The 20,337-nt window shown below is 41.7% G+C and overlaps 1 protein-coding gene across 2 annotated transcripts in view; it reads right to left on the bottom strand.

Annotated features, from left to right (window-relative positions):
- The window catches only part of LOC142578801 (xylosyl- and glucuronyltransferase LARGE2s-like), a 34,409-nt gene extending 14,732 nt beyond the window's left edge, over positions 1 to 19,677 (bottom strand). The window contains exons 1-9 of one of the 2 annotated variants that reach the window (XM_075688387.1): positions 19,431 to 19,677; positions 16,182 to 16,402; positions 15,407 to 15,509; positions 11,624 to 11,916; positions 9,011 to 9,141; positions 8,112 to 8,195; positions 3,891 to 3,968; positions 2,954 to 3,085; positions 379 to 474 (exon numbers count right to left, since the gene is read on the bottom strand). In XM_075688387.1, coding sequence (XP_075544502.1) covers positions 379 to 474; positions 2,954 to 3,085; positions 3,891 to 3,968; positions 8,112 to 8,195; positions 9,011 to 9,141; positions 11,624 to 11,916; positions 15,407 to 15,509; positions 16,182 to 16,278 — 1,014 coding nt within the window. In that variant the 5' untranslated portion in view covers positions 16,279 to 16,402; positions 19,431 to 19,677. Of the gene's footprint in view, positions 1 to 378; positions 475 to 2,953; positions 3,086 to 3,890; positions 3,969 to 8,111; positions 8,196 to 9,010; positions 9,142 to 11,623; positions 11,917 to 12,431; positions 12,608 to 15,406; positions 15,510 to 16,181; positions 16,403 to 19,430 lie in introns of those variants that run through there. The other variant, XM_075688388.1, reaches the window with a different exon arrangement.
- Between the last annotated feature and the right edge of the window lie 660 nt (positions 19,678 to 20,337).

Here is a 20,337-nt window from a genome sequence, read left to right as displayed (position 1 = left end):
TATACTTCTAAATTTGCTCTAAGAGCCATAGAACATATGGTCACCTTTGACGGCAAACCAATGACTGCACAGGCATGTGCAAGCACACAAGTAAAATGCACTTCACTGCTGTTACACTGTTTCACAAACTAAGGTCTTTACTTCTTTGGACTTACTGCAATAAACACCTGAAACTATGAAGGCAAACCCAACAGTGGCTCACAATAAGTGACTCACAATGACCTTCGTAGTCACTTCACAGCATGGCTTTACAACTGAGTATTTCGTAGGTGGATTGTATATCTTCTACTTGCTAGGGTTGGTTTACAGTAGACGAGAGCATTGCAACAAGCCTCAACCAAGTGTACATCTATTCATTGAAAAGCACAAAACCCTCACCTCGCTGAGAGTATTGTCACTCAGCTGCACATTCCACTGGCATGGCAGACGAAACAGGAGCTCCGTGTGCTGCTTTAGCACAGCATTGAAGATATCCTTCAAGAAACAAATAAAGTGACGATAGACTTCATATGAACATTTAGACACAACTGAAGGCATAAAACTGAAAGTTCCCATCATGTATGAGTTATGACTTGCAGAACAATGTGCTTGAGGAATAAACATAAGAAAACTGAACTGCAGTTTCTTGGAAATTAGTTATATAATAACTTAAATGATAGGCCTTGGAACAAAATTGTAACTAGGAATTGGAGTTTTTGTTTTTTACCGATAAATGCCGAAAATTACCTGCTGATTCCAATTTTAGGAATTTGGTTTAAACTGAAAAAGGCAGAATTGAAGAATTTGTCATGGCTCATAGCACTGGGCTGCTCATGCTCGGCCAGTAGAAAATCTCCTGCGTTTGTGGGGCCTGCCAGCCTTGCCTGAACCTCGCCCGATACCGGGGGCCCCTCCAACCGCATCATGACAAAGGAGATTGGATAAGGGAGTTTTGCGCGCATATGAGTCCATTCCTCCTCGCTGTTCCTGCGTGGGATGTGGTAATGGGATAAAAAGTGATGCCCTCCAAGCAGCAACCTTTATCAGTGCATGCCAACTTGTGGGCACAAACACACCAAGGACCACAGCAAGAAAACGCACATTAAAACGCACAAGCTGGACTGGCCATTGTGGATAGAGCGAGATTCCAAGAATTTGCGGGGCCCTCATCTTTCTTTGCAGACCTAAGTCGAGCAATTTGATATAGACGCAACACTCGCCCACTCCTAGTGAGCACACCGATACATAGCACATACAGACCTGCATGCCCCTTCTACACACTCGTGCTTCTTTGTAGTGCTACTGCAATAGGTACAGAACAGCAGGATTCAAATGGCAGTTCAAATTGAGTGGATTCAAGTGGAATAGTATAGTGCGACATGCACCAGATTCTCATTGTCCATCTAAAGTCGCTGTTGTTCTGGTAGCGGGAAGATAAAGACTATGGCCCTGAAGTGAACGTGTTGGTCAACGTCACGGACTAGGCCACGCGCAGTGACCTACAAAAACTGTTCTCTGCACATAGAAAATGTCTCTGTGAGAAATGGCAATGCAGAATGGAGCGCAACCAGAGTACCAATATGTGGCTAAGTGATGATTCTCATTCTTTTTGGTTTGTGGTCCGCATTCTAAACACAAACCTTAAGAGCGAGCTGTCAAAAGACTTCAGTGTTAACTGTTCACTATTCTCTATGTTTATAACAGCTGTGTCTTACCAGTACTCACATACAGGGCAGAAACCTGGAGGCTTACGGAAAGGGTTCTACTTAAATTGAGGACCACACAACAAGCTATGGAAAGAAGAATGACAGGTGTAACGTTAAGGGATAAGAAAAGAGCAGATTGGGTGAGGGAACAAACGTGAGTTAATGATATTTTAGTTGAAATCAAGAAAAAGAAATGGGCATGGGCAGGACATGCAATGAGGAGGGAAGATAACCGATGGTCATTAAGGGTTACGGAATGGATTCCAAGAGAAGGGAAGCATAGCAGAGGGCAGCAGAAAGTTAGGTGGGCGGATGAGATTAAGAAGTTTGCAACGACAACATGGCCACAATTAGTACATGACCGGGGTAGTTGGAGAAGTATGGGAGAGGCCTTTGCCCTGCAATGGGCGCAACCAGGCTGATGATGACGATGATGACGATTCTCTATGGTGGCAAGCAAGCAAGAGACACTAGAGGCTATAAAGAAACAATTTGCGAAGTATATGCTCAACACACCTCAGGGCCTAAAATATAGAAAAGGCAGTACTATAAAAAAAAAAAAAAAACAGACGCTGATAAGTGCAGAATTTTCTGAGCGAAATGAATGCCGAAAAATTTAATTCCTAGTTATAACTAAACAAGAAAATTAATAAAATACAAATAGCACCTTTCAATAGTAGGGTACGTTGGGCACCTCCACCAGTTTTGTCACGAAAAGTCAATTGAAGATGTACCCGGCGTCGGCGAGACAGACAGTTGTACAAGATGACGTACAAAAAACTCAAGCCGGCGTCCTCAGTCTCTACTTCTTCTTCAGTGCCCGCCTCTTGCCGAGCGCGCGTTCCAGTCACTTCTTTTTCAGCGCTGGCTCGTGACAATATAAATTTAATGTGTTCTATAAAATTAGCAAACTATCTGCTTTAAGGTGAGCCTAGAAGTCTGCACCAGTAATTAAGGTAACACATTTGTTGGCAGCAGTCCCCTCAACCATTAAAGCACACCCGTTTGTCAGAATTTCAGTCAACACAGCTGCTTTTGTAAGCTAACAGAATATTCAACTGTGAGTAAGCAGGTGACCAATATCCTCTACACATTCCTGCTGTCCACACTGAGCAACTAAGACACACCTGTCTGTTAGTATGTTGGTGAACACAGAAGCTTTTATATAAACTAACAAGGTAGTCACCTGTGTTTAATAAGCAGGTGACACACAAAGAACTATTATAGCTACTTGGACTATTTATTTGATGTTTAGGACCAGTAGTCACCTGATCAGCCAATGAAGTAAACCACATGCTGATAAGTTCCTTCTCGGCGATAAGCTTCCACATTTGCATCCAGTTGCGTTCACGTAGCCTTTGCAGTCGCAGCAAAATTACACCTGTGTTGAAACCTCGCCCCTGCATGGATCAGAACAAGTTTTGCAATGCTGAGTACACAGAAAAGTTGGTTACACTTCCTTGGTGTGTGTGACTATTGCTGTTGCTATGTTTTCTTGGTCACTGTACCAACTTGACCAAAGGTATTCACATTGTTAAACCTTCAAAAACCTTCCACTTGAATACAACAATTCCGTTGTACATTCATGCCTCTATACCTGGTGACAACCTAAGAATGCAGTGGCAAATACACCACTGTCTAACTCAAGAATTTGTATAGATGTGCTAGCCAATTATGTTTGCTCATTCCTATGACATCAAGGTGAAGACTACTTTCAATATCATAGCCTCTCTAGAACTATGTTTTGTAGCATGGAGACAGACAGGGAAGATAATGCGCGCTTTTGCAGGCAGAGATTGTACTGAGTTCTTAGGTCGTCGCCGAGTATAGACCACGCATAAGTAAATGGGACACTATAAATGAAACCAACAAGGTGAACTGATTTATGGCAACACTTTTAGCTAAAGACAGCTGCAAAGAGAAGAAGCTCTCCAACAGTTATGAAAGAAAAATTGTGCCATGCACTGCCTCACAAATCATTACTGTTTTAAAGCTCTATAAGTTACTTTACAGAAATTTGTATGATCTTCAAGGCACGATCCCCAAGATACTACAGTAAAACTTTGTTTAGTAAAAAAACAAAACACGTAATGGTGTTCTGCGAATTACTGCACACTTCACAGGATGCTTTGTGTAATTCAATGTAGCCAATACAAGATAAAGCAGTGCATATACTTATTTTAGTGAATAAAGCTATCTACTTACGAGAGCAGGCCAAGGCCGATGGTTTTTCCATAGCTTTCCTAGATACCAGTCGCTCTGGTTCTCGACAAGACCAATTGCCTAGAAGAAAATTGGAAAGCGTGGAGAGTGTTATGGAGGCAGCAGAGCACAACTGCACAGAAAGTGAATCGAATTCAATTTGCAAGACTTAAAAAAAACTTTATTACAGTTTAACCTCAATATAACAAAGTCGATAAAATTGGCACTTTATTTCGCTATGTATTAAAATGTTTTAATAGCGAGATTTCGCCTTTTATACAAATAAAAATATATGCCGCCGACAAATTTTTATTGCACGAAAAGGGTGGCAAAAATTGCCTAATTGTCGGGCGATAAGAACAAATTTCAATGAAAAAGAAAAAGAAAGTTAATTTTCTTGAATTTGACAGTTGGCGATGAAAGATACGCTTCCATGCGCTGTCAACAATATCTTCACATCGGCGGTACAAAGGACAGACTACGAAGCTTTCACATCCACTCCGTAGCGGCGGCTGATATGTGGCGACATATCAGCCGACCTCACTATTTTTTTGCACCCACTGCAGATTACATCCAAGCTAGAGCAACCAGCTGTGTATGCACGCTGGCAGCCATTGGGCTAGAGGATGATGTGCGCTAAAGAAAAGGTAGGGGGGCGAGCGGCCTCCCTCTATGCAAGCAACATGTGAAAATATGGTGCACATCAAGCTATCATTCTTCTCGGCTAACTCTTGCACGTTTTCCCTTCCATCCATAGCATACAGCGCACAATAAGATCTTATCACCCTTAGTATTTATATGCAATATGATGGTAGAATCTCACATTTGCTACTAGTACCGCTACTCATGTTTATCACATGTTATTGCCACACGAGGCAGGGATAATTGGCCACAATGAAAACACCAAATCAGGTATTGATGCAATGCAGGCTCAGAATAACAACATGCGGCATAGAATACACTGATATCAATGCATAATACGCTGCGACGACACTTCACTTGCCAGTTATGACATACGAAGTCAAGGCACCGCATGCTGCAAGATTTTGGAGGCCATGACCAGCTGTATTCACCAGTACTGGTGATGACGCTCCACTGCTATGGCGGCCGCTCCCCATCACATGATTTGAGAGGTTCATTCGCAAGCAACCGCATATAATTCAACCATTTGACCTTCTGTGCCCACGGCAGTTTCCAAACATCTATTACCTCGGTATTTCTTTCGTGGCAGCAGCAAAATTTTGGCATATTGAAACCTCGCGTAAACACACATTGTTGCATTGAGATTCAAAATACAGTGTTCTAAGAACAAGAAGTTATAAGAAGTCAAATACTTTAGTTATATCAAGAATATTGCTATACTGAAGGTGATTATATGGAGGTTTAACTGTATAAGTCTACCTGTGCTCTGAAGAATGCTATGGCTAGCTCTTGTTGCAATATGGAAAGCCACGCAGACACTGAGAATGCTAATAAGCAGCCTTACTTTTGCATTTAAAATCAAAGGTGAAAGGGAATGCCATCAGGCTCCTGTAAGCCGTTTCTGAATTTCAACATTTTTTTTAGTACATTCTGGAACACAGGTGCTGGGGAATGCTAGCTGTAGAATAGTATACGAGGTGATCACTTCCAAGTTTTCTGGAATTTTTAAAAATTGCCTGTTGCACATGACGGAGTTCTAATCCATGAGCTGGAATGTTTAGAGAGGCGGCCATTACGTTCACGAGAAATCGAAACACATATACAACTAATTAAAAAATCACTAATCAACTTCTTAATTAACTACTAAATGGCACATGTTGCCATTACGAATTGTAGCTGATGAGTTTGAGTGAATTTCCAGAATTAAACCAGTTTGGAGATATGCACCACCAAAGTCACTGTAAAAGTTCACTGTTGTTCCACATTTTAACAAAACGCTCTTCCATGTATTGAAGCACAAAAGTAATTGAAATGCCCATGTATTTTTTTCTCACCCTTTGAGAAATATCTCGAAATTGACGTTATCCTAGTGCTTCATTTCAAGTGGGTATGTCTTGCAAACTCACTGGCTACAAAGCTACAATATGTAAATAGCAATATGTACGGAAAAGTAATTAATTAAGAAGTTAATTGTGAATTATTGTTAATTAGTTGGACATGCATTTTTATTTCTTGTGACAGTAATGTCCGCCTCTTCAAATAATCTAGCTTAAGGACAAGAATTGATCACCCTGTTTAGTAAAATTAAAAGAAGAGTGAAAAAAATGACATGGACAAGACTGAACAACACAAGCGCTCCAGGTTTGTGTCCTTGCGCTCTTTTAATTTTACTGTTTACCAAGGATCAACTAGCCTATCAGCAAGCCCTGGATTCTAAGCAGAGGTGAAACCAGATTTATTGATTAGTGTATGAAAGAGAGAAAGAAAGGGGCAATAAAAGGGAGCACCATGCTTGATGTAGGAATGTACCCTATGAACAAGAGTATATAGTGGCTGCAGAGTTTTGCAAGGCAGCCAACTTACAGAACTGAAAAAGGTGCTCTGAAATATATCATTGCAGGTTTCCTGCCTCAGCTGCCATAAGTATTGTAATTCACAAGAGACATTCAGGAAATGCAACAGTAATGTGCCAACAGGAGCACACTGGTGCCTTATAAGAAATGGCACGAAACCTTCAGGTCTAATCTGACCAGTTTCACCATATCTTAGCCAGAGCAAACCATTCAAAGGCTCTTCAGTTTGGCAGCCCAGTGCCTCCTCTATTCTTTTTTTAAATGCCAGCCAGATGCGCCCGATCCGACCATTCACCACCCTCTCCTATCATTCTTTCCTACTCTCCCCCGTCGGATAGGGTTCATGCCTACTTTACGGTTGCGGGGGAGAGTACCATCTGGGTGGCGCCTCATGACGGAAATCAGAGAAAGACTGACAGACATGTGATAACCTTAGAGAGGCAGGGATGAAGCGTCTACTGCAGCTCCACCAGAATGACAGCGGCGTGCGCTCAGACGCACGCATGATGCAAACAGTCGTACCTATCAGTCGTACCATCTTGGTAGCGTCGCATCGCAGCAACTCACTGAACTAAGGCGCACCAACAACTCCCATTGGGGCGCGAGCGATTGCACTGGCATTGACAAAATAGAGGAGGCGATGGGCCGCCACTACTGCTGCCATTAACAAGCTGCAAGATCACATTATTGCATGGGCTTAATCTTTATCAGATGAAAGTCAACATAATTATCATGTGGAAGTGCTTCAAGGAGACACCGGCAGTGGTTGAATGAGAGATGTCCAAGTCTGGAGTCAATGTTTTGATAAGACTTGTCTTCCTTGGGGCAAGTCAAGACAAATATCCCTTGTCTAAACATTGGCTCCAGCCTGTGACATCACTTGTTCAACTCCTACTGATTACTCATATCTCTATCTACCCGCGAATGTCTTGTTTCAACGGACACATGTGGCAGAGAGCCGGGAACAGGGTTGCCACTTGTCTGTCCATACACACAATCGTTTTTTTTTCTTCACGGTGCCAACAGTCAGTTCAACCGCCACCCTAGCACATAAATTGCCAGTTTTCTGGTTTTCCCTAAATTGGCACATTATAGGTGGCATCGCAAGTGCTTTATCAGACGTTTCTACAAAGCAGACAACTGAATTGTCACAAACAAAATGATTCCTGATTCCTTAAAGTTTCCTTAATTTTTTAAATATCATGTATTCATGTATAATATGTCTAATAATATTGAGCAAAATTTTGCAGTGATTCTGGCATGTTTATGCAAATAATGCTTGGAGCTAACCTCTTCAGAAGTAAACTCGCAAGTTGCAGTATAGTCGACAATGGAATGGTTGCCTTTTCTGCCTGCCAACTTTATTTACATTAACCACTGCCATCGGGTTGAGCTTTCTCATATACAGGTGAAGCTTAGTGGATGCCACATAAAGAAAGGTTATTTTCACATCTGTGCTTACTTCAGGCCTTTCCTTTGCATATGAGCTACAAAACTGATGTACAATGACACTATACTGAGATAACAGGCACACTTAATGCTAAATCATTTAAAAGCCAGGCAAGATAGATGCCAGTACGTATCTCCACATCGTCAAGAGCTCACGTGCCTCTGCAGTCGCCTGATGTGACGTCTGTCTCCATGGGCTATCAGTGAACAAACTGATTCAGCAGTATGCTGCTTCCTAAAGAAAACAAATTGCACACACATAAAACAAGAATTTGCTTACCTGTTTGGAGGTGTATTTGTGAAATATTCTCCACAGCTCAGCAATGTCTGATGCAAAAGTGATGTCTGTGTCCAGTACTATCACCTGTGTGAAAATAAAGAAAAGAGAAAGAACTTTCAGAGCAGAGCAAAACTAAAGCCAGATGATTTTTACGCATATATTCTGCCTGTTTAGAATAAAGCAGCACAGCTTGCTCTGCTCATAAAGAAATGATGAACTGCACAGAGGATTATCTTGCTATGCCAGAGAAAGCTGGCATAGCAGATAACTCATACAGGCACACCGGCTGTTCCTTATGTCAGATGGCTTCTTACAGTCAGTGCTCTTAGATATGTGCAGTTGCTGCAAATGTGTTGTAAGCTGTTTCCTCACAGAAAAATGGCAGCAGGTTGATGATCTGAGCCATTCACTTGGATCTATCATTGCATATATTTTAGAAACGTCATATCTCAGCAATGCCTGGACCTTGGGGGATGCTGCAGGCGAGGTGTCTAGATTTAATTTGTAACATTTCTGTCAGTAGCTTTCAACAAAACACTCCAGTACATCACCATTTCATTTTAATGAACGCATACCCAAATGCCTAATCAACAAATCTCACAGCATGGACAGCTTAATCAATGAACTACTGAGAAGGCCCATCAACATAATTTTTTTGTGGGCTTCAACATGGTGATGTTTGATTGTGTATATGTCTCTGCATAAGAAAGTTAAGAGTAATCTATATGTGGCTAAACAGGTTTATTTGCCAAACAAGGTGTTTTTACTTCAAGTCTTTGCTGCTACAATACATAATTGTGTTTAGAACGAAAACTTGGGTAAAAACAAAGCAGTCTAACAAATTCCACTTTCAGATATGCTCTCAGCATCGCCCCACAACTTGTGGAAACCATACTCACCTTGTCAAGGTTATCTGGAAGAGCCTTGGGCAATACTAGCTTCATAAGCCCATAGACACCAGAGTAATGCTTGTTTGGAATCCATGACACTTCTCCTTGTAGGTTGTCAGCTAGGTAGAAGCTCACCTCCACTGTGTACAAAATATGTACATGTCCGCATTTAATGTTACTAAATGGCCACTAGCAGCCTTCCAAAGGTGGTCAATACAGATATGCAACATGTTCAAGAAATTACATCCAGAATTATTCACACCTATGCATTGAGGCTAAAGCAGTGCATACATTCAGAGTATGTATAAATGATAAGTGCACAGTATGTATTCTACATATCTCATATGGCCCCTACAAAATTAATTAGTCCTTTCATGTGCATGTACATATCTTAAAATAAAAATGAAAGTTGCAAACAAACGCAAATGCCAGGCTTACTACAGTTTAAGAAGTCACTAGGTCTAAAGTAATGCACACTTGGAGAAGCACCTAGAGAACAAAGCTAAGAAAAATCTAGCTCACTTATTTTACACTCTTTTATATTTTCTTTTGTGTCAAAGAATGCTGACGGTGGCAAGTGTCGCGACAGCCTTGGGTACCAGCCAAACTGCAAATCACCAATATCACCAAAATAATTTCTTTTTTAATTGCTAGAAATGATAGGTACGTTACAAGCTACAGGGTCAAAGAATTGCATTTAACCCAATAGATTAATGTTCTAAAACATTATTGGTTGCTAATTGGCTTGAGCTAACTTGAACTGAACCACACTGTGTTCTGGGATGCGCCACACTAGGAATGGCTGTATGCACAAATGCACACTGCACCTCCATAACCAGATCGCTACAATGCACAGGCAGCAAAGAATTTCCTTTCTTTCCTGTTCTTTCTTTTTCCCCCAAGTTTCAGGCAGGACCCACATTCACCGAATAGAAGCATGCAGCGGATGATTTTAACAGGGGTAAATGGCAACTTCAGGAGGCATCAGACAAAAATCTCACATAAAAGATGTACCTAAGACAGAATAAAGGCATACTCATCACAATTGCGTGCATGCAGAAAAAAGAGAACAGCTAAAAAAAGAAATGGAAGCTGTAAAATTTGAAAAAGAAAAGCTCAGATATGTGTACATATTAGCGCTTACACAATTATACAAAGCTATTAGCAGCTTTAATCCCCAATCCTATGCTGTGCTCCAGTATCGTATAGTACAGTCGACTTCTGTTAATTTGATCCTGACGGGACCATGGAAATCAATCGAATTATCCGGCACGCCAAATTAAGCAAGATGCAGAAAAAACAGCAGAACATGCCACCGAGTGTTCGGCAGTATTTGCACGAGTCTAATGCACTCCCGAATAAAATGCATGCCTACTTTGTATGATTACAAAGTAGAAAACTAACGTATAATTGACATTAAAGCTCCTAAACAAAGCAGGACTAAAATGCACATCCGATTTTTAGCAAGATAAATGGCCAAGGGTATGCATTGCAGAATGGCAGTCGGTTTCTTAAAGTCAGCCTCGACGCAGTGCATTTATATCATGCGGTAAAGCATATAAACGCCGCAAAGGTGGTTTTGGTCTCCTAGCCGACTGCACCACGCAAGCAATTATTGATCCAACTTTCTTGAAAAAAGAAAGCACATGTTAGAATTGGGTAACTATTATAATCAGACATTCCGGGTTACAGTTGGTTACTGCATGAAAACGTTCCTGGGGCAAGCTGAAGATAGGCCTTTGTGATGGGAGATGACATGTGTTAAATGCATTCAGTGTCCCCAGAGCTCTGCCGAGACAGACGCTGTCACTAAAGGGGTCATTAGTGCAGTTGCCATAGGGGCTAGGCACACACCTGCTGACTGGTCAAGTTAGAATTATCCAGCGGAGGCCAGTTTTGGGAGCTAAATAATGAAAGTTTAGGTCCATAGAAATGCATGGGTGGTGGCTGGATCCTTTGGTTGGAATCGAATTAACTGTAAAACTGAATTAATGGAAGTCTACTGTATACAATTGCTGTTGCTGCTTTGCCTACCTGTATGCCTTTGTCAAAATATTTTTGCAGCATAGTACTTATGCAAAGCTTGCAATGCGAAAAATTTTGCATGTAATTTTGCTGACAGCATGTCCTTTCGTCCTAGCACTCTTGTGGGCAGTGCACTAAAATGCTCCTGAAGGCAGTGTTACCAGCACAGTCAAATATTTATATAATAAACATGAGTATTACAAATTATCAAATATGACAAAATAAATCTAAAATGTTTCTCGCTGATACCAGTGTGTAATGAATATATGCTTATAATGGGTATCACATGCAACAAAAGTATTTTAATGTCTGGTGGGACTTCATTATAACGAGGTTGAACTGTAAACGATTAACTGGACCCAAGGAGATGCTGTCATAATTCATAACGTCAAGGTGAACTGATGTAAATCTTCAGGGCATTGTTGCCACCTCTCTATCGTTGTTGCCGCTCTTACGGATTACCGAGTCTGCCCTCGTGACAAGAGTAGCTGTTTGGTGTCAAAGAAGTGTAATCTACAAACACAGTGTAGCATAATATGCATCTTTGCTTTTCCTTCAACAGCCACTCACAGTAAAAGCGAGCCATTCAAGACAAACCTGCAGGCATGTTCCAGCTCCTAAACAGTGTCTGCAGCACAAGGTGTGCCACGGCGTCCGAGATGAAGTGGAAGTGGAGGGGGTTCTTGCGGTAGAAGAGGATGCTCTTGACCAGGGTGATGACTGAGCGGGAGGCATTGTAGCCAGCACATACAATGGCAACCTGGAGCACCTCACACTTGGGCACCTCGGGCAGCTCACTACCACCTCGGGTGGGACAGGGCAGAAGGCTGACGTCGGAGCCATTGTGTGCCTCTCGCTGCATCAGCTGCATGAGCTGTTGCCGTGAAAGGCTGCAAAGAGAATCACAGCTGGCTGAGCACACGATGCTCATAAAAGCTGCACAGCAAAGGATTACTGCCAACAGCAGCCACATATACATGGATGCAACAGTGGCACATCCCATTTCTAGCACATTGCAACCAATGCAAATGGCGATGATGAGCTAGGAAGACGAATCACATTAACACACCAAGAGATAGTAGATTGAAATGGGTAAGTTGTCTGACATCGCAGCAAACATGTAAACAGTGGCATATCGCATAAAGGGAGAAAGGAAAAGTTATACAGCTCTTGCCACGAGCTTCTCCTCTACTTACCACAAAATTCACTCGTCAGAAATTGGTTCTGGCTTGCTTCAGAGGAAGCAGGATGTGCCACACGTACACACTGTTACATACTATTACCTTGTTGCATCGAGAAATGTGATACATTGCTGCCAATTTTACGTAAATGCAGCTACTATGAGCCCCCGACTGTTTAGAGACTCCCATGTTATCTTGTGAATTCCCCAGTACTATTAGAATACTTTGAGAGAATTCCAGTGCCATTTGAAGGAGCTTCCTCAGCACTCTGAAGAACACAGCTTGCATCCATATGCATGCATTCAGCACTGCAAGGAGGAGGAGGCAGAGCAGGCATAGTGCCATCCACTGGCAATCTGGACAGTCCAGGCACGTTTGGTGAGTGAGCCCTGCACCATGCAAAATTTAGTGAACCTGCTATAACTCCTGGTGCATTCCTTTTTCTGTACATTTCCTACATGAACTTGTGAATCTCCAAACAGCATGTGCTGTGTAATGCAATGTAAACACTGGTGGAGTAAGAGAAAAGTATGCCACAATACACATACACGAACACTGTAGGCACCACCACAGAGTTTATTAAAAAAATTACTGGAAGAAACTATGGCACTATGGTGTCTACGGGAGCTGGAAGTGTGGCAGTTCAGCCAATATAGGGATGATTGGCAGTACATGTATTTACCTAAACTACCTGCTTCTGGATTTCAAATGGCCTTTCAACTTTAGCAAAACACGGCATTATAAGTGCAACACAGCCTAATAATTATGCATTTGCACAGGAATTATTGCCTTCACATGTTCATAAAAGTCGGATTCTTTGGAAAATAGGAGATAAAAGTGTATGCCACAAGAACGCCTGAAGCCATAAACACAAATATTGGACAAATCCATGTACCAACTATCATTCCCATGGTAGCTGAACAATCATAGTGCCAGAGTTCCCACTAGTAACTTTTGTAGGAAGCTCTATGGGCACCACATCTCGATCGGCCACTTTTATATGGTGCACGAGGTAAACTCAATGGAAAACTGTCAGTGTTTGTCAGTGGCCAATGAAAGTGTTATCTGTTCGTTTGACCGAAGCAGTAGTGGTTACAATGCTCAGCTTAAAACCACATAACTGTTGGTTTGATTTGTCGAGGTCAGACAGTACCTCCATATTTATGTGACACTGCACCATGTCTGAACAAAAGCATAACGAATAAGTGACTGTGCGAACAAATCTATATGGTTAGCCCAATTCATAGGTCATAACTGCTGTTAAAGTTAAAGTATCTCTCTGCATAAGTTGTGTAAGCTGCTGCTATGAGAAGCCATACAGTAAGGGATTTATTTACTTTTCCACAATGTCAATTCCACAAGAGTTTTAGCAGGTAACACGAAGAACCAGGGTAAAAAATAACAATGCACCTCATGTATAACATACAGAGAAAATGTCAGAACAGAAATGCATGAGTGAGTGCCACAATCTGCACACTGTAATACTTGCGAGAACAACAACTGCACTAACAGAAGCAGAAAATAAAGTACCAGACATCCACAAATTAGAATTTTATATTTGTAAAACATCCTCCATTAGTGACGAGAAACCATTTCATTATGAACTAGGTATTCTGGTTCATATTTGGCTGCACATTCTTTTTTTTTTTACATGAATAAGTGGCACACTGGTAAAGTCCCACATCTCAAATCATCTCGCATGCTATATGAGGTACCAGGATGAAGAATTCAAATTATTCTCAAACATGTGGAACTTTCCAAGTTCATGAGAACATCTGCAAACTCTATGAAATGCGACTACCATGTCCATCAAATGTAGCAAGCAAGTCTGTTGAGTTTCCTGCAAATTACAGCTGATTGGCTTACTCTGTAAACATAGCCTGCAATCCAGTACAGTGCAAGTGGAAGGCTAGTATGATACAAATAAGGAGCTCAGATATATGAGAAATACAGTATTCACTCAACAGTTTACGATAATGAAAGGATGCAACAGAGCAAGATGGAAGAATTAAAGATTAAAGATATATATTGCAAAGAAAACAAATTAAATTTCAAGCTCTATGTCTCACTTTTCAGACAGGGTTCCTTGAAGAACTCACAAGAGATCAAACTTTGGAGTATGCACAAGCAAGGTACAGGACTGATGCTTTGTGACAATAGTGTAGAAATTACTTCACGAGATCTCACTGCAAAGTCTGCCACAAAGCAAGGTACAGGTCTGATACTTTGTGATAACACAGTGTAAAAATTACTTGACATTTGAAATGTGACTGCAAAGTTTGCCACAAGAGTTAAAGGAAACAAACCTGAATATTTTAATACGAGGGCATTAAGGGCCCCGTGTCGCAGAAGATTCGAAGTATGCTTCGTGCGTCTACCATCTCTGAGCGAGAAATCATTTTGAACCACGCATACCCAACCACACAAGCCTTCCGTGTAGCACGATGACATTACTGAAATAATTGAATTTCTGAAAGTAAAATGGGTAAAAAAAATTGCAAAGCATGACTTACAGACACCCTACAGACATGATAGCGTCTGATTATAATTTCAATATACGAGAAAACATAATTTTGTTAGGTGGAAACTCAAACATAAACCCCTGTTCCAGAATTTCTACCATTCATAGAGCGGTGTGCCGAGCTCAGTTCTTTGTAACAACACCATTCTGCTGGCACTCGCCTCCGTGCATTTGCTGCCCAAGCAAAAGGCCGTGTTTATACCAGAAAGCGCGCCTTCGTGCATAGCGTTTGCCACGAGCGTTTCCCAGTAAACATTATGGTTACATAAGCTGCAGTTGCCGGGAAGCGTGAGATTGCCGACAACTGCAATAATATATTCATGCAAAATATATTATGCAAAAATATATTCATGCAAATATATATATGCAAAAATAGTATTCAAATAGTATTCAAATAGTATTCAATAGTATGCAAAGTATTCAAAAATCCCTGATGGGATTTTTGAATACTTTTGCATTCCACTGTTAAAGGCAAAGCTTAAGCGTCCTCCAATTTTTCTATGTTTCTTGTTAGTGCATTCCAGTTTAGCTTTCTCTTCTGTTTCTCTCTTTTTGTTTTGTTGATTATTGACAAGAAAATTACCAGCCTTGACCTTTTTGCTATGCTTGTTCTTTCTCTGCACTGAGTCACCAAATTTCCCACTTGCTTATATTGTGTTAGAAGTGAAATTTACAAACCTGAGTTGTCTTCGCAACATTTGATTCTGTTGTTCAACCTCGCGGACCCGATCGGCAAGGACTGCCTCTCTTTTTGTGAATCCAAGTAGATTGTCCTCAGGTGCTGTAGCAAAAAAAAAATAAAAAAAAAATGCATGTAAGCAATTAGAGTCAAATGTTGTCAACAAGGAAGAACTGTGACACTGCCCACAGAAGTCATGAATAGTCACACAACTGAAAGAAAAAAGGTCAGAATGGAGACGCTCTGCCTAAAATATAGCTAGCTTGAGATATGAAAGTCAGTAGAAAAACTGGACAATAAATCAATACACACAAATAGAGTTCACAGTCAATTTAGGAGTAGTCAACCTGCAGCTTTTCATTTGGCATTAAAATAAAAATAAAAACATTCATACATGCAATGCAAGTTTACTTACAGTATTGTTAAAAGCAGGGTTAACAGTCATCATGTTAGTGTTACACTGACCAGGTCTAATGATATCTGAATTTTATGAAGGTTCACGAAATTTCATAGCCTATTTTTTGCAGTACAGTGAGAATGAGCAAAGGACAACGGATGTCTTGTCTTTTATCTATCATACAAACTGCTGCTTTGAAAAAGAGTCTTTAAAGCTTGTCCTGTCTGTTCACTTGTTCTTCTTTTGGCCCTATTCCACCATCCTGGCCTTTCTTAGTCATAAATATACGCCAAATAGCCAACCTTTCCATGCTTGTACACTGTAATATGCTTTTTGAAAAAGAGTGAGGCTGGTATGAATGAAGGCTGTAGGTGTACCTTGGCTTTTCCCATCGAGGTAGAGCAGCAGCAGTGCAGGTATGCCCAGAACAGCCACCACCAGGGACAGCAGGGCTGCCTGGCGGTGCCTGCGCATGACCGCCGCCAAGGCCCTGGCTCCGTGGTCAGTTACTTTGCAGCACTGGCCAGCAGACGACCCACCAGCAGCAGCAGCTGGCTGCCATGCCTCCAATCTCCATTGGGAGAACTAACATTTCATTCTGGGCAAAAGCACATGGTGGAGGTCATCAAAGGGTGTGAAACAACACGAGGCTCAACATTTCACTTGGAGACCAGGCAGTGCATGCCTTGTGCCTTCACTGCTGTAACCCAATTTCTGTGCACTCATCGAGGACTCCCTATCTCACTGTGCATAAAGAAGCACAATAGATGACAGGCAAAGACCACAGGACTATATAGGCTGAGTGCTGCTCTGTGTGTGCTGTGAATCTGATTCTCCATTCCACTCTCAATCTCTAGGTGAAGAAGTTACATGTGCTCTCATAGCCTGGAACCCTTGAAGAAAAGCCCACACCTAGTTCCACTGGCAGCAGCAAATCTGGGACCAAGGTACACAAAGTGCCACGCATCCTCATTTCCATGTCCGTGCCATGCATCATACTGAAGTTAGCATACTTCTGAAGTTGTACTAGTAGTTTGCACAGTCCCCTCTGGTTAGTTCTTGTTTTAAAAGCAAGATTTGCTATCTGTAAATCAGGGAGTGATCCTTGAAGATTAAATGTAACATCATAAAGCAGCTAAAACTGGACAACTCAGTTGAGGACTAATGGCGTTACCAGGATGCATGCTGTGTTGATGCCTCAGTAGCAAAGTAATAAAAGTGTGCAAAGATAAAGCATTGCTAAATACAAGAATTTGTGTAAACAAAAGGAAAACAGGCACATGTGTGCTATGTCGGTAAGATTGCAACATAAACTTTATGAGTACATAATTAATGGATCAGCCTTGACATCCTCTTCCACTCTACACACAAGCTTGATTAAAATACCGGAAGGCCTCATATACAATTCACTGCCCATGTTGCTATCACCCAAATAATTGATCTAACTGCGAGACATTTGAGGCACAGGTCACATGATGCTATAAATTTCTAAATGCACTTTGAAAGCATGACATAAAAATTTAACAGCTTGCACAAATTCTATCATGTTTAACAATTTTTGTGCCACAGATATTATGTGGTGCAAACTTTCACAGCTCAGAACTGAAGGATACTACCTTTTATCATGTGATGAGGACATTTTTCGGGCAACTTACAGACACACTTGCATGAGAAGAATGCTATGATCATTTTAAAATAACATGTGCCTAAACAAAAGCATCAAGCACTGCGAAAACAGATGCATGTTTCCGTCTTTCTTTCTCAAAAGGTTCTAGTTGTGTATTGTGCCGTGGTATGTCCATGCATCTGACATTTTTAACTGAGTAAGAATTAGCACATTCAGAACCAGACAGCCCCCAAACCTTAAATTTTGGTGCTTTTCACTTCTCAATTCACATTAGTATATATCTGCAGCACAGTTGTAAGCTGGATTGGACAAGCTGGATTACATTCATGTTTAGGATTAAAAAAAAAAAAAAGAAGGAAGGCACACACAGTGAATGTACAAAATGACACACGTCATCTATAAATTTTTTTGTGTGCTGTATTTTGCATTATTGCAGTTTAAGCTTAGCGCATATTCCAACAGATCTTGATATCTGCACAATTGCAGTTCACTTTAGCATTTAAGGCATATGTTTGTGAAAATGGACGCCAAATGTTTTAGGGAGGACTGTCAACATTTTTGTCTCGCTTAGTTTGCTCTGTTAGATAGCTGCTGATTCAGTAAACATGGTATGACCCTTCAATTCCTCAAACGTGCAACAAATAATGAATTATAAGTTTTTTAATGTAGTGAATGCATAAAGTGAATTTAATTTATTGGCGTAGAGTTTATGTACAAGGGCAACCTCAGTGCGTCACAAAAATTGGGGGATGAGGGGTCACATGGTATCATCGATGCATGGGTTGGTGCAGTAGTTGAAGCTTCTTAGTGATTGTCTTGTTGGAAGCTTTAGACAACAGAATAATAAGGGAGAGAAGGACAAAGGGCATTGCACATTTTAACAGAAGTGACAGTGGGTAACCAAGTTATTATCCTGTCTAGAATGCAGAGAAGTGCAGAGAAGTGCAGAGTGAAAGAGGAAAGAATGTTTCATGCGTGTGCATCCAGCCTTTGGCTAGACAAGGTCATTGTGTGTTGTTAACACCGGACCAGGCTAAATGGTGCGTGCATTGTGAGCGGTTTGTGAGCACTACCTGTAATTTTCACGACATGCAATATGACTTCTAAACAAATCTTACGCCAAGAAGCCGTGCTATGTTTGGCATACTTTTGAAATGTGAATACTTCTGAAAAATGTGACAGCTGTGCGCAAATATTCAATGTAAGTTGCTGTCAATCCAAACAAAGCCTATGCTTCTAGTCAATGACCCATTTGTACATTTCATTTCATGTCATAACATGTCTGTTATTCTAACACGTGCTTCAATTTTCCTTTCCAAGTAGCTGTAGAAGTTCATTGCTGTTATCCACTCGTCTCTTGACTCTAATATGCGCTAACAAAATAAACAAATAGAGATAGTGGAATAAACGCCAGAAGCAATTACAGCAGCCCCGTTTCGTACCATCTGCTACTACATCGGCGCGCACGTGCCGCGTCAAACATTAACACGTACAGTAAGCGGAGCCAACCACGAACATCATCACTCGCAAGTGCAGCACGCAGCCTATGCAGCCACGAAAAGTCAAATATCGGCTGTTCGTCATTCAGGCGTGCGATATGGCGCAAAGAAACGTTCGTTGGAGCGCATCGAACGGAGGCGCGGAGGCAACTTCGATGTTATTTGCAGTTATGCAACGTTTTCACTTTATATCAACGCGTTATCTTATCTGTCGAGATAAGTGATGCACGACATGCGAAAACAGACGTGGGTGCGATATGAGCCGTAGCCCATCCGCGCGCGCCCACGCACACTGAATGGATCAAGTGCACCGCTTACGACGCTTGCGCCCGCACGGAAACATTTGCGGACTGGGCAGGCCGCGAAAGAAATAAACGAGTTTTTAGGACGTCGATTGAGCACCGCGGAGAAGCACAATGTTTTGCATCATGTGTTTTTCAAAATATTAAGCCTAAGCAAGTTGAAGGGAACGCGCGAGCGCGGGGAGCTGTGAGTAGTACCTGCAGCTTTGGGCGAGCCGGAGGCTGCGTTGGCCGGGTTTCACGAAGGGCCAGTCATGTTGGCACTTCCATCATCACCGGCACTCGACATGCTGACACTACGCGCTTATTTCCAAAGCAGTGAAACAACGACGATAACGGCACTTCCGAAATTGCCCCGAACCAGCAGGCGGACCGAAACTCGGGCACAGCAAAATGCAAAGCGAGAGCAGAACGGAAGTAGTTCTATCCCACTGTGTGGGCGGAGGGGTTGGTGGCCCGTAGGACGAGCTCGGCGGCACGGCCAAGGCGGCCTGCCGGGCCCGGCGCGACTTGGCGCGGCTTTCAAACAGCAATGCGCGCGCGATCTGCTTTAATTTTTATTTTGTGTCCGTCTGAATGCAATATTCGATCTGAAGTAGTAATTAGCGCTTTGGCATTTTAATGCTTTCAGATCTCTGCACAACGAATTAGATATAATTCTTTACTTTTAACAAACTGCAATTGATCGATTACATTTTTTTTACTCGGTTACGCTCACTCTAAATATATTGTTTTCTTTTTCAAGAACGAATCACATGTAACCAGTAACTTTAGTGACGAGACAAGCTGTATTAGGCGACGTAACTTTGAGAAGATTAATTTGGCGGACACTTAAAACAGCCGCGATCGTGCCTCGCGGATGCGCATGTTCAGACTGGCAAACCCTGGCTTCAGTATTTGTTTCCTCATATTAACGCTCCACCGGACGTTGGCCAACGTCTTTAACCGGCTCTGCTCTGGCTCGATAGCGATGGTCACATCGGATGTTGATTGTAGCAAATAATCTAGGGACAATTTTTTTCACCTTTTCCTTGGCCGTACTGTAATCGCCTTCTCCGAGCTCCAGCAACTACAGAGAGCTGTGCTTCATAAATGATATGTGCAC

Source organism: Dermacentor variabilis, chromosome 4 (assembly GCF_050947875.1).
Source record: "Dermacentor variabilis isolate Ectoservices chromosome 4, ASM5094787v1, whole genome shotgun sequence".
NCBI lineage: Eukaryota > Metazoa > Arthropoda > Arachnida > Ixodida > Ixodidae > Dermacentor > Dermacentor variabilis.
This window is presented reverse-complemented; position numbering and strand designations above follow the sequence as displayed.